This window comes from Brienomyrus brachyistius, chromosome 10 (assembly GCF_023856365.1).
Source record: "Brienomyrus brachyistius isolate T26 chromosome 10, BBRACH_0.4, whole genome shotgun sequence".
NCBI classification, from domain to species: domain Eukaryota; kingdom Metazoa; phylum Chordata; class Actinopteri; order Osteoglossiformes; family Mormyridae; genus Brienomyrus; species Brienomyrus brachyistius.
Window position 1 is genome coordinate 15642586 of NC_064542.1, and position 11809 is coordinate 15654394.

Genomic DNA, 11809 nt, shown 5'->3' on the forward strand with positions numbered 1-11809 from the left:
CTCCCCTGCAGCTGTGCCTGACCACACACACTGGAAGCTTCGCACAGCAGGTGGGAGGGTGGTCATTAAACGCTCTGAGTGTGGCCTCTCATCCACAGAGATGTGCTACACGTTGTTGTCACCCAAAGGGTGTTGCCTGGGAAACAATGAGACTGCACTGCCAGATCTGTATGACAAATGTACCTCGCAGACTATAATCCACCTGTCTGATATTAATAACGTCATTTGGAGATGCCGTTAATACTAGGTAATGTGGAGTATGAGTATAGTATTTAGGGTCTGGATCATAATATACTGTATTACTTATTAAAATTAACTGTATTTATATTAATATATACAGTGATTTCTTTGTTTATTCTGAATTCCGGACTGTAAAACCACAATTTAAACTGTGGAGTTTGCACTCAAGTTTACATTGGCGAACAGACTTATTCAAAACTGTTGTTAGTATTCGTATAATATGAATAAAAGTGATATATACTGCAGTTAAATTAAGTGATCAACTACAAACTATTCAAATGGAAAGAATTTAAAGTGGCCTTTTAACTCTGAAAGTGGCGTCACTATCGCAGCCGCCGAAAGGCATGATGGGAAGTGAGTGGCCAGCTGCGCTGGAGTAGCAAAGTGAAGCTGAAGCGAAGTATGGCAGTTCGCTGCATGTTCTTGACGCAGAAGAAAGATTTACGGAAAATACTGTCTTTCCTCCCAAAGAATAATTTCAGGTAAGAAGAGAGCATATTACGCGCCTTTGTGAAAGTTTAACGCCCTTTTAAAGTTTGTTGTTGTCACTTTGGAGTTAGTTTCGTGGTCACAGTCCCGGCCTGATCTGGCTCTGCTGCTGTTAATAAGTAATTCATGTATTGATTTCAGTAATATATACTTTCAAAATGTCTCTCTGGATAATAGGTTCATCTTTTGGTAGATAATAGGTTCATCTTTTGTATAAGTGTTGGCGCCGGTTGTGTTTCGGACAGGTTTTATTTCGAAGTGTCTATTACGCGAGTTACCATGTCGGAGGAGCGGCGCGTCACATGACGGCGTGTCGCTGCCAGGAGGGTCGGCTGGGCGGTGGGCTGAGGGTCGGATGGCGGCGGGGCGGCGGGGCGGCGCATCACAAGACGGCGTGTCGCTGCCAGGAGCGGCGGCGGGGCTGAGAGGTGGCTGGGCGGCGGGCGGAGGAGCGGCGCGTCACATGACGGCGTATCGCTGCCAGGAGAGGCGGCTGGGCGGCGGGTTGCTCCTCGCCCTTCGTGCTGGATATTATTACGAAAAATATACGGCACTGTAACGCAAATCCGTATACTGTATGTCATCACCTGATGGAGTTTTGTTTATATCATTACGGTCTAATATTTGTTTCTAGGCAGTTCGCCAATTACTGAACTTTTTTAATTAACGATTCCGGCAAGCCTAAAAAACGGGGATATATCACCTGGTTATGGGGGTTCAGCGGGGTTCCTTGTGTGAGAGGCGGAGTGCTGTGTTATTCTGCTCCGGAGGAATCGGTCCTGCTGGCCAAGTAGCGGCGTCCATTCGCGATCGGCGCTGCATCACGTATCGGCGCCCAGACCGGTCGGCACTGGCTCCGGGCGGCGCAGCCCGAGCGGCGCCCAGCTTCAGCCGCCTGCCTTCGGCCGCTGACAGTTCCTCACACGGCCTTATTCCGATGGGTTTGTCTTATTGTGTACATCAGGCCAAAATCGACTGTAAGAGTGATTATTGTACATAAGATCCTCGCTAGAGTAATTACAGCAAGTGCTTTCGCTTTGGGCTGTCAGGACGTCTCTGTCAGTAGCTGTAAAGGAAAGTAACTTCTCTTTGTCAGTATGAGCAAAACTTAAACTTCCCCGACTTTGCCGAGTAATTGACAATTAAGCCAGGTTAATATCAGTGATATCCTAAAACATTATTGTCTGTGCTGAAGACTGAAGCTGTTTGTCCACGTTGTCCCCACAGTAGAATTATTGTTAACTTAGGGAGGGTGCACCCCTTTCCAATCATGGTAAAAAAGACTATTTGTTCCACCGCCTGGGCTGTAATTCTTTTGCAAAGGCCTGGGATGTGTTGAATATCCAAAGACACTGAAAGGGCATTGTTATAGTTTTGGATCAGCAATCTCTCCTGTCCTCGTTGTACCCCGAGGCCCAGCTGTCTTAGTGATAGTTCTTAGTGATTGCTGGGTATTGGTTTTAAAGCAAGTCTGTGCAGGGTAATGATGAATGGGTACTTTTAGACTTTAATATAGCTCACCTTTGAATAAACTAAGAGCAAAAATGCAAGCTTCAGGTGCTGCAAATTATTCCTGTCCAGCTCTATCTGGATCCTCGCTGGTATTTTTCTGCGTTTTTTTTCTTTCATGTTCATGATGTAAATGGCCCTATTGAGAAGTTCAATTAAGGGTTTTCTCAGCACTCATCATGGACGGATATGTGACACCATCTCCTTCACATGCTAGTCTTGAGGGACAGAAATCTGCCCATCATTCTGACCTGCTTATAGCTGCAATGAGCATCTGCATCCAGAGAAACTTGGCACAGGATGCGGGGAGCAGATGTAATGTGGTGTCTCTGACCGCTGAAGAATCTGACGTGTGCTGTAAGGGGACAGCAGTCCAAATCGCTGTTTGTTTAGGGAATCTGGCCCGGGAACCTGCTTATCAGTTGTAGGGCTCTACTTCGTCTTTAAGAGAATCTGTGGCTATAATCCGTCAGGGATTTGAAATGTTAGACAAAATTCTTTAAAATTCTCTCTATTCATTGATAAAAATGCCGAAAATTGAATAATTTAAATAATTAAATTAAATAAACTGGGCTGAAGACTACTGATTTAAAGTCAGTCACCTGCCATTGTGTGCATGCATGGCAGTGGTTACTCTGTGTGATGAGACTGGTGTGTAGGCAGAAGGCCGGATAGATCAGCTCTGAAGCTCACGCTGACTGGACTGGAATTCAGCGCATCATAACCTCTTATTTGGTCCCCGTCATGGAATAACAACCCCCCCCCACACACACACACACTTAATTTGGAAGAAAGTAGTCTGTAATAGATTTCAAAGGAAAAATTCCATCATTCAGTGGGATGTAGCAGTTATGAGGCTCCGATCTCCAATCTCTGATCTCACTCCTTTAAACCACCTATTATTTTAAAAATAGCCTGCAGTGTATCTAATGTGTCACCTAAAGTGTGTGAAGTGTTTGGGGACTTCTTAGAGGATTTCTCCATTGTCTTACAAGATGAAGTCCAGGCATAATGCTGCTCAACTTTCCATACCATGATAAAGTAATTTGTGGGCTTTCCGACAAGCTTTTCAACTGCACTAAAAAAAGCTCCTTATCAAACACCCTGAATTATCTTTTTTTTTATTATTAAATATACACACGGCATAGAAAAGACAGTATATCTCAAAGGGAAATTTAAAAAATAAAAACATTTCTGTGGTCTGGTAGGTATGTGTGATTCACAAGCCAAAACTCATCAAAATTAGAAATGGTGATGCAAAAACTTGTCTTGGAGATTTTGTTGAATTAACATGGAATGACTGTCATATAACTTCCTTAAGGTTCCAGGTACTTCATTGTCATCAGCAGCTGTGAACGCATACATGGTGTTGTGAGACAACATTTCTAGGTAGACATATAACTAAAGTATGACGTGTGTGTAGACAAAAACAATACTGAGCACTAAACAGTGCAGCAATGTGCAATATAGGGGCCATGGGCATTGGAGTATTTCTGTGCCTAAATACAAAATGAAATGACCGACATAGTGCGACAGAGAGCCACTTAGCGCCATGCTAGCTAAAGTTCTCCTGGGGTCTTGTTTTATTCCTTTAGATTATGGTGAAATCATAGGATTTGGGATCTGTGTTTTTGGTTTGGAGGATTTAGATTCATTAGTCCTTCAAGGGTATCAATTGGCTTGTGGCCAGTGGGAATTGTAGTCCATTTGCACTGCAAAGCATTTTGTTCCTTATACAAGGCTAGAGAGGCGTTTGTTTAATGAGGCATTGGAGAAATAAGACTAAATATGGTTTGTACATTTTGTTGTGCATGGACACTTGTTTGTGTCTTCTGCCTTTGTCTTACGGCTCAGCTTCTCGTCTCTCCAGGGCTGTGCTGCACCCTTACAGCACTGCAGCCCAGCAGCGCAGCACGGGTGATGACCTCCATGGCGACGAGCACGTGGACGACAGGAGCCCGTCAGTGGCTGAAGTGACAATCCTTGAGATACGAGCCAGCAAGCTGGAGGCGCAAGTCCGCGATCTGACTGTAAGAGAAGCAGGGACAACAGCACAGACACGGCTGCCACACAACAGCACAGACACGGCTGCCACACAACAGCACAGACACGGCTGCCACACAACAGCACAGACACGGCTGCCACACAACAGCACAGACACGGCTGCCACACAACAGCACAGACACGGCTTTCTGTTGCTTTGGGGTTTTGCTGATTGCAATGACACTTATCTGTTGCATACCAATAAAAACGGAAGCATGAATGTTTTTTTCTGTAACAAAGTTCTCAAAGATGACTCCCTTTGTTTCAGGAGAGGTACACAAAAGCCTTGGCGGACTCTGACATGGTTCGAAGAAGAACAAGGAAGTTTGTTGAAGATGCCAAACTCTTTGGTGAGAATTACTGAAATGACAGAGAGCTGAAATATGACATTTAAAGGAACTGCACCCAAAAGCAGAGGTCCAAGTCCATTTTGCTCCAAAAAGGCACTTGTGGAAACATGCTAACAAAACACACATTCCACTGCAAACAATATACGGCTGAAACGTTTAAAATTAACACACGGATACACGTATTGCTGCAATGGGTTGTTCCCTGCCTTGCGCCTATGGGATAAGCTCTGGACTCACTGTGATCCTAAATAGGACATGCAGTTTCAGAAAATGGATGAGTGGATGTATATTAATTTATTCTATTTAAAGATGCATGTGGTGTGATGTAATGCATGCCAGTAACTGCATAATTAGCCCTGTCAGGTACTTCAGCAATAACAATCGCTAGAATTCACATTCATAGTTTCATGTTTGCTTACTATCCATTTGCTTACTATTCCTAGACTGACATGTCCTTGATTTGGTCTTTATTCCATCCCGCTCTACAGGCATTCAGAGTTTCTGCCGGGACCTGGTGGAGGTGGCTGATCTCCTGGAGCAGGCAACGAAGAATTTCAAGCCCGAGGAGCTGGTGCTGGAGGACAGCCTGCTGCCCTCTAAGGATGTGGCGCACGCACTGGACCGGCTGCAGTGCATCTTTACCAAACACGGCCTTGAGAAAATGACCCCCATTGGGGGGTCATACGACCCCTACCAGCACGAAATCGTCTGCCACGTGGCTGCAGAGGGCATGAAGCCTGGCAATGTTGCCGTTGTGAAGCAGCATGGATATAGTCTCCACGGGCGGACCATCCGGCACGCCCATGTAGGCATTGCCATGGAGACACAGGAACAGTGACCTCTCTGGTCGGTCTATCTGTAGGCGTCACTCAGCAGTGACGCCCAGTGTGATCTCTCAACACAGTGGTACTGTTTCCTCATGGCTGCTTTCAAACATATTTGATTTAATATTTTTCATGTTTTGTACAGTTTATAATGTATAAATATTTATTTTAGTCTGACTAGTGGTTTCATTATGTATTTTTGCTTTAAATTCTGATCAAATTTTGCAAGCTTATAACCATGTGGCCTATCTTGTACTGTTATGATGGATCTTGTGATCTGGGCACCTTGTCAGAGTTCTGGCCTCTTACCTGCAGTGCTACAAAAGCTGTATTTGGACACGGAATGGGAAATGTAACTGCATTCAGAGCCAGGAATGACGTGTGATATCGGTATGGAATGTAGAATTGGACTTTCACACGCACCACATGATGAGCTCACAGCTCCTGGATCTGTGTTAGTGGTTTGACTGACTTGTTAATCGGCACCTTGAATAAACCAAAGGCCTTCAGCTGTCTAAGCTTTATTCTGAGGCAATAACCCACCACAGTGGGACACTGAGTCCGGACAGCAGCACAGCTGCTCATTGTGCTTCAGTTGGAAGGTGTGGTACCAAGCGTTTGACTCTGACTAGGCAGGTGGTCCAGAGGGTGGGAGGGGGTGTTCTTAGCCATATTTATCTTGCTCAAAGGGTTTTTGTCACAACCATTATCAGCACATGAACACAATTCAGACACAGAAGTGAGTTTATTTATATAAAAACTTGCAAACAAAACTTTTGTAAAGATTTAAAAGGATTCAACAGTCCATCTCCGGAGGCATCTCTACCATTAGCTCATTGATTGACTGGAGGAAGGAGTCAAGTTCTGCAGACAGACCTGAAAAAGGGGAAAAAGCCACTAACCAAGAGGCATTCTCCATAAACAGCCATGCACCATTACGGCACATACCACCACTTGTGCTCTTCAGGGGTGACATCTCCACATGGATGTCTGGTATTTCCAGGTCATCTTCAGGAAGATCCTGGGGCACAGGGAAACTCCCCAGCCCTGCCAGGCAGAGGTGACTGAGGCGGATCTCCTCTGGCACCTCAAAGCTCTCAAAATCTGCGGGGCATCAGGACACCAAGTCAGTTTGTGGTATGACCCATACATCCTTAGGTAGTTTGGCCATTTACCAAGTGGGTTGTATGGGATGAACTTCTCCATCTCTGGGTATTCCACTTCACTTTTCTGAGTCTTTGCTTTTACTTCAGCTTGCTGGGAAAAGAAAAAGGAAATTAAAATGTTTGTTCAGAAGGAGAGGGATGAACCCAAACCCAAGCCTACTTACTGCTTGCACTGCCAAATGCTTGCTCTTCTGGCCAGAGGCTGACAGAGTGGAGGATATTTTGTTGACAGCCCCCAGAGCCTTTCGACCTGACTGCAAAGGGGGAGCCATCTGCAGCTTTTTGGAAAAGGGGGTCTTCAGGGACCTGCTGGAGGGCAAGCAGCCTGCAAGACCACACAGAAACGTGGGAGGGTCAGTCTGGGCCTGAAGGGCATGTTGGGCTCCGAAACGAACTTAACCCGCAGTGATGGTCACTTGAGGACCCTGTGGTGTTACAGCATGTTAAAGGAAGCGATCAGACTCGCAGTACAACTAGCTTACTAAGGAATTGTGGGGGTGCAAGTGCAATAATCAGGAAATTATAAATGAATAAAGTTGCCACCAGTCCAGGATATTTCTGGACCACCACAGATTTTGGTCGTCTGTCCTGGAAAAAGACAGAATTTAATTTCGGGACACAGGATGTCAAAAAGACCTAAAACAAACCTTTGCAATGGTGTCGCTATGTGCGGTGATTAGGTGTCCAGGCTTTTACCATTTTGATTGTACAGTACTTTGTTTCATCTGCTGTTATATGTAACGTGCTTCAGAAATAAATTTATATAAATTATAGCACAGAGGTGGCAACCTTATAAATGACAGATGTCAGGAGTAATAGGTTACAGGGTTCTTAAGTCTAATTACTAATCAGACGATATCGGCTTTAGCTCGACGACGGAAGGAGCAAAGCAAACCCAGTCACCTACGACAATTACCGGGGAGGGGGGAACTCACCGGGCGCCGACTGCAAACGGTCCCGCAGCTTGGAGGGGGCAGCTGCAGGGACGCTGCCGTTCTCTTTGTCAACGCAGATTATAGTGGCCATCTTTAGGGGAAACTGCTGGATGGAGCCAACAGCTACGAAAACACAGTTACAGAGCATGCGGACAGATCAAACATTAACGGGAAAAGCTTGCACACACACCGGATAAAATGATGACGCCGCAGAATAACGTACCAGAGACTCCAGAACACTGTCGAGGCTATAAACGCTGGAAATATCACCGCTCTACTAATAAATAAATAAAAAACAGACACCAGGGATCCAACAGAAACAAACCGTGCAGCGGCTGATTTTTTAAACAGGGAGCCGTTTCCTTATTGGTCCACGTGACGACGCGGCGGCCACGTCGGACATATCGCCACCTAGTGGCCGGGCTGAAAATGTAACTGAATAACGCGGGCACGACGACAGAAATTAGATGACCTATTTGCAAAGACCAGTCTTCTTATAATTTTGGACTTTATTTTTAAACACCAACTTTTCTTAATGTTGAAATTCACTTTACTTGTACTGTGGTTTTATTCCTATTTTTATTCGTTTTTATTTTAGTTCTATATATATTCTATGTTTCTTCTGGGTATTTTGGTTCCCCCCCACAGTCCAAAAACATGTTCAGGCTAATTGGAGTTACCATATTGCCCATAGGTGTGTGTGCCCTGCGATAGGTTGGTGCTCCAGTCTGGGTTGTTCCCTGGTCTTGCATCCGTAGCCTCTGGGATAGTCTCCGGATCCCCCACGAGTTTTAGAGCATAGATGGCTATCCTGTTTAGTTTTTATATATTTAGTTTCAGTTGAATTTTTGCGAGTGCATGTGTGTGCAAACTCATCTCTAACTGAAATATCACTCTTGCTCGCTGACCTAAATTGGCAACTAAGTTAGTATAATTTTAAAAACGGTAACGTAAAGTATTGGACATTTGTTATTTTATTTTCGTATTTTATTTCAGTTTACTATTTTTTTAATAGTTTTAGTTTTATTTAATGATATTTATTAAATAACATATTTGTGTTTATACACGTTATACACACTATGTATTTGACAATTCGCAATATTGTTCCTACTGTAATGTTGTTATTGTTGTGATTGTTTGTACCTCTAGGGGGCAGCAGCACACAATAGGAGGGCTGGTAGTAGTCAACTGAGAAGAAGAAATGTAGCCGAAGACGGAAGTGACGTCACTGCTGTTAGCGAAGTGAGCGGCGTGGGTATCACGCTTTCCTTCTGCGCCTGGGCACCCTTGTACGATCTTTTAGGCCGTAGAGTTAGGAAGAAATTTAAACATGACGAAGACAAAGAAGGAGAAGACGGCGACAGAGGAAGAGGCAGTCGGAACGGAAAAATCGTATCAAGAACTTATCGCTCACATTAATCCCATTGCCCAGCCATTAGCCCCAAGAAAACTCAGCAAAAAGCTCTACAAGTGTGTCAAAAAAGGTACAACATGGTCCATGTTTTAGCAGTTCGAGTCCAGCTGCCCTGGGCAGTGATGCAGCTTTCGAGGTGCCTGGGATTGACGATGCCCGGGATGGTTAAGTTCTTGAGATTCTTGAAAATGCGTTTTTTAGCTTGTCTAAGTTGGTTCTTTGTGAAGTATCAAACTTCCGTTGTAATGTAAATGTAGACGCATCAGTTTGTATTTCTATTTTCCCCTCAGCCGCCAAAGTGAAACAGATCCGTAGGGGAGTTAAAGAAGTGCAGAAGTTCATTAATAAGGGCGAAAAAGGGTAAGCTGTACCTTCATATCTTCCGGCGTCTGTGCTTTGCAGATACGGTTTAATGTATTTTCACTGATGGGGCAATTCGTGTTTGTACAGAATTGTGGTGCTCGCTGGAGATACGTTGCCTATTGACGTTTACTGCCACCTGCCGATAATGTGTGAAGACAGGAATCTTCCTTATGCGTACATTCCCTCTAAAGTGGTGAGTGTTTGCCCTATATTGATTTTTTTTTTACAGGCAAAACTAGCTTCACATGTTAGTGGACAGAAATGTACTGGTGTTTCTACAAAGAGAAAACACCAGGGCCTTGATTCACAAAGCCTTTAGTGGAGTTTACGTTCATCACAGCGCTCTCTTACCTCTAGGACAGTGATTCCCAACCGGGGGTACGCGTACCCCTAGTGGTACGCGAGCACATTACAGGGGGTACGTGGAAAAAAAATTTATATTTAATTTCCCTGATGATGGGTAAATATTATCAGCCATTCCATTAGCTGTGCCCTGGTATAGAAAGAAAATCTATCTGGGATGTGTTGCTTAATGAATTAAATGTTCAAGTTATGGAGATTTAATAAAATGTTTTAAATTTGATAATCAGTTGTACGTTCTACTTTTATTGAATCATCAACACATTTGACAAAGGGGGTACTTGTGGTATGAGAAAATCTCTCAGGGGGTACACAATTCAAAAAAGGTTGGGAAACACTGCTCTAGGAAATGGACATTCGGTGAACTTTTTTTCTGGTTGGTTGCTTCTGCAGGACTTGGGCTCCTCAGCCGGCTCCAAGCGGCCCACCTGCGTGATCATGATAAAGCCCCATGAAGATTACCAGGAGGCTTATGATGAGTGTTTGGAGGAGGTGTCAGCCCTGCCAAAGCCCCTGTGAGCCTCCGGGATCCCTAACAAGGCGGCCGTGTCGCCTTTCGAACTCTTCACACCTATTGACCATGCAGGCAGACCCATCATCGCATCTACTCTGCTTTGACAGCAGAAAACACTGTTCAGAGACTGAGAGATGATGTGAACTTAGAGTTGGGCCAGTTTAAGTGGGGCTCTTTTAGACCATTTTTTATTTTTGTATTAAAATTGAGGAAAGGGACTCTGCTGTGCATGCACAGATGTATCAATGTTTTCTTTTTTGTGACTTGATGTGTGTGTTATGTGACATGATGTAAGCTGGTGGCCTGTAGAGTACGTGGCTTATTTGCTTTGCTTAGTTTGTTTGCAGCTCCCACTAATGTAATAAAAATAAAAAAAACAAATGGACAGTAGAAATGATTTGTTCTGAGCATGTTTACTTTGTGAAATCTACCGGCTTCCTGTGACGTGATTCAGGGAATTGAAGTTCTCATCTTGTCGGTAAAAATGGGTACTGGATTCAGGCATAAGAAGTACAGTATAATCATTCATTTGTGTAAAACTGTCATCCCAGTGACTAATTATTAGATTGCATTTACATCGGACATTTTATTTTAAGATGTTTTCATTGCAGAGATTGCACTTGCTTTACTTAGCTGAGACTTTTATCCAAAGTCACAGAATTGAGCGATAAGGGCAGCCAGTCTCTGGAGTGACTGGGCCTCGTTCAGGTACCCAACAGTGACATCACTCTGAGGGACCGGGGATTCAAACCAGTTACCTATTCACAGGTAGCAGAGGAGGCCCTAATCCTAAGCAGACCCAAAGGGGGAGCCCGTCCTCCAGGGGGCAGCAGAGGAAGCCCTAACCAGACCCAAAGGGGGAGCCCGTCCTCCAGGGGGCAGCAGAGAAAGCCCTAACCAGACCCAAAGGGGGAGCCCATCCTCCAGGGGGCAGCAGAGGGAGTCAAATGGTCAAGATGGCAAATTCACACTGTCCTAATTTAACATTTGAGTCTCAAAGCTGGGGGCAGGCAGGTGATGGTAGGCAGGTTCTGGAGCTGCTTCAAATGGCAGGATGAACAGCAGGGCAGGCAGGAGAGACATCACAGGCAGAAGGGCGGGCAGGAAAGACACCACAGGTAGTGTGGATGTCGCAGGCAGCAGGGTAGGCAGGATATCTCTATATAATGGAATTTAGGGTCTCCAGGCAGCACAGCCCAGGGGGAGTAGGGGGAATAAAATGTGCAATTAGCTAAAGCAGGGGAGACTAGAGGCAGTGCAAACAGTTAGGTGAGTGCAGTATGTAAGCTCTGGCAGATAAGGCTATGGCAGAATGAGTAGGAGGGAGAGGCAGGTGGGAACGCAGGCATGGGGGAGGGTCCCTAAACGTCAGCACTCCAATTCCACAAGGGGGGCTTAAGCCAGAGTGAAGGCACTGACAGTTCAGCTCATCCAAAGCCAATGGCACCGATCCCCACCCAGCTCTACACCTCACACTATAGGTCTGACTGGGAGTGAGGAGTTAGCTAGAGGTAGAACTAGTGTCCCTATAAGCTAAACTAAACAGGCGTGTTTTTAGTCTTGACTTGAATATTGAGAGTGAGCCTGAAACCCGCACATCGG

General features: G+C 44.9%; 3 protein-coding genes across 3 annotated transcripts; 2 read left to right on the plus strand and 1 right to left on the minus strand.

Annotated features, from left to right (window-relative positions):
* The first annotated feature begins 566 nt into the window (after positions 1–566).
* Positions 567–5964, plus strand: LOC125750531 (grpE protein homolog 2, mitochondrial-like). The gene is made up of 4 exons (XM_049028466.1): positions 567–722; positions 4109–4268; positions 4550–4631; positions 5120–5964. Exons 1-4 carry the CDS (start codon positions 643–645, stop codon positions 5467–5469), a joined length of 672 nt encoding a protein of 223 aa, XP_048884423.1. The 5' UTR covers positions 567–642; the 3' UTR covers positions 5470–5964.
* A 217-nt stretch (positions 5965–6181) lies between these two features.
* On the minus strand, positions 6182–7938 carry pttg1 (PTTG1 regulator of sister chromatid separation, securin). Its single transcript, XM_049028467.1, has 6 exons — positions 7780–7938; positions 7557–7679; positions 6786–6946; positions 6631–6712; positions 6404–6559; positions 6182–6331 (listed from the first exon to the last, which is right to left on the minus strand). Exons 2-6 carry the CDS (start codon positions 7645–7647, stop codon positions 6252–6254), a joined length of 570 nt encoding a protein of 189 aa, XP_048884424.1. The 5' UTR covers positions 7648–7679; positions 7780–7938; the 3' UTR covers positions 6182–6251.
* Positions 7939–8759: 821 nt separating this feature from the next.
* nhp2 (NHP2 ribonucleoprotein homolog (yeast)) lies at positions 8760–10601 on the plus strand. The gene is made up of 4 exons (XM_049028468.1): positions 8760–9040; positions 9261–9330; positions 9421–9526; positions 10087–10601. The coding sequence occupies exons 1-4, from the start codon at positions 8887–8889 to the stop codon at positions 10210–10212; spliced, it is 456 nt and encodes a 151-aa protein (XP_048884425.1). The 5' UTR covers positions 8760–8886; the 3' UTR covers positions 10213–10601.
* The last annotated feature ends 1208 nt before the right edge of the window (positions 10602–11809 follow it).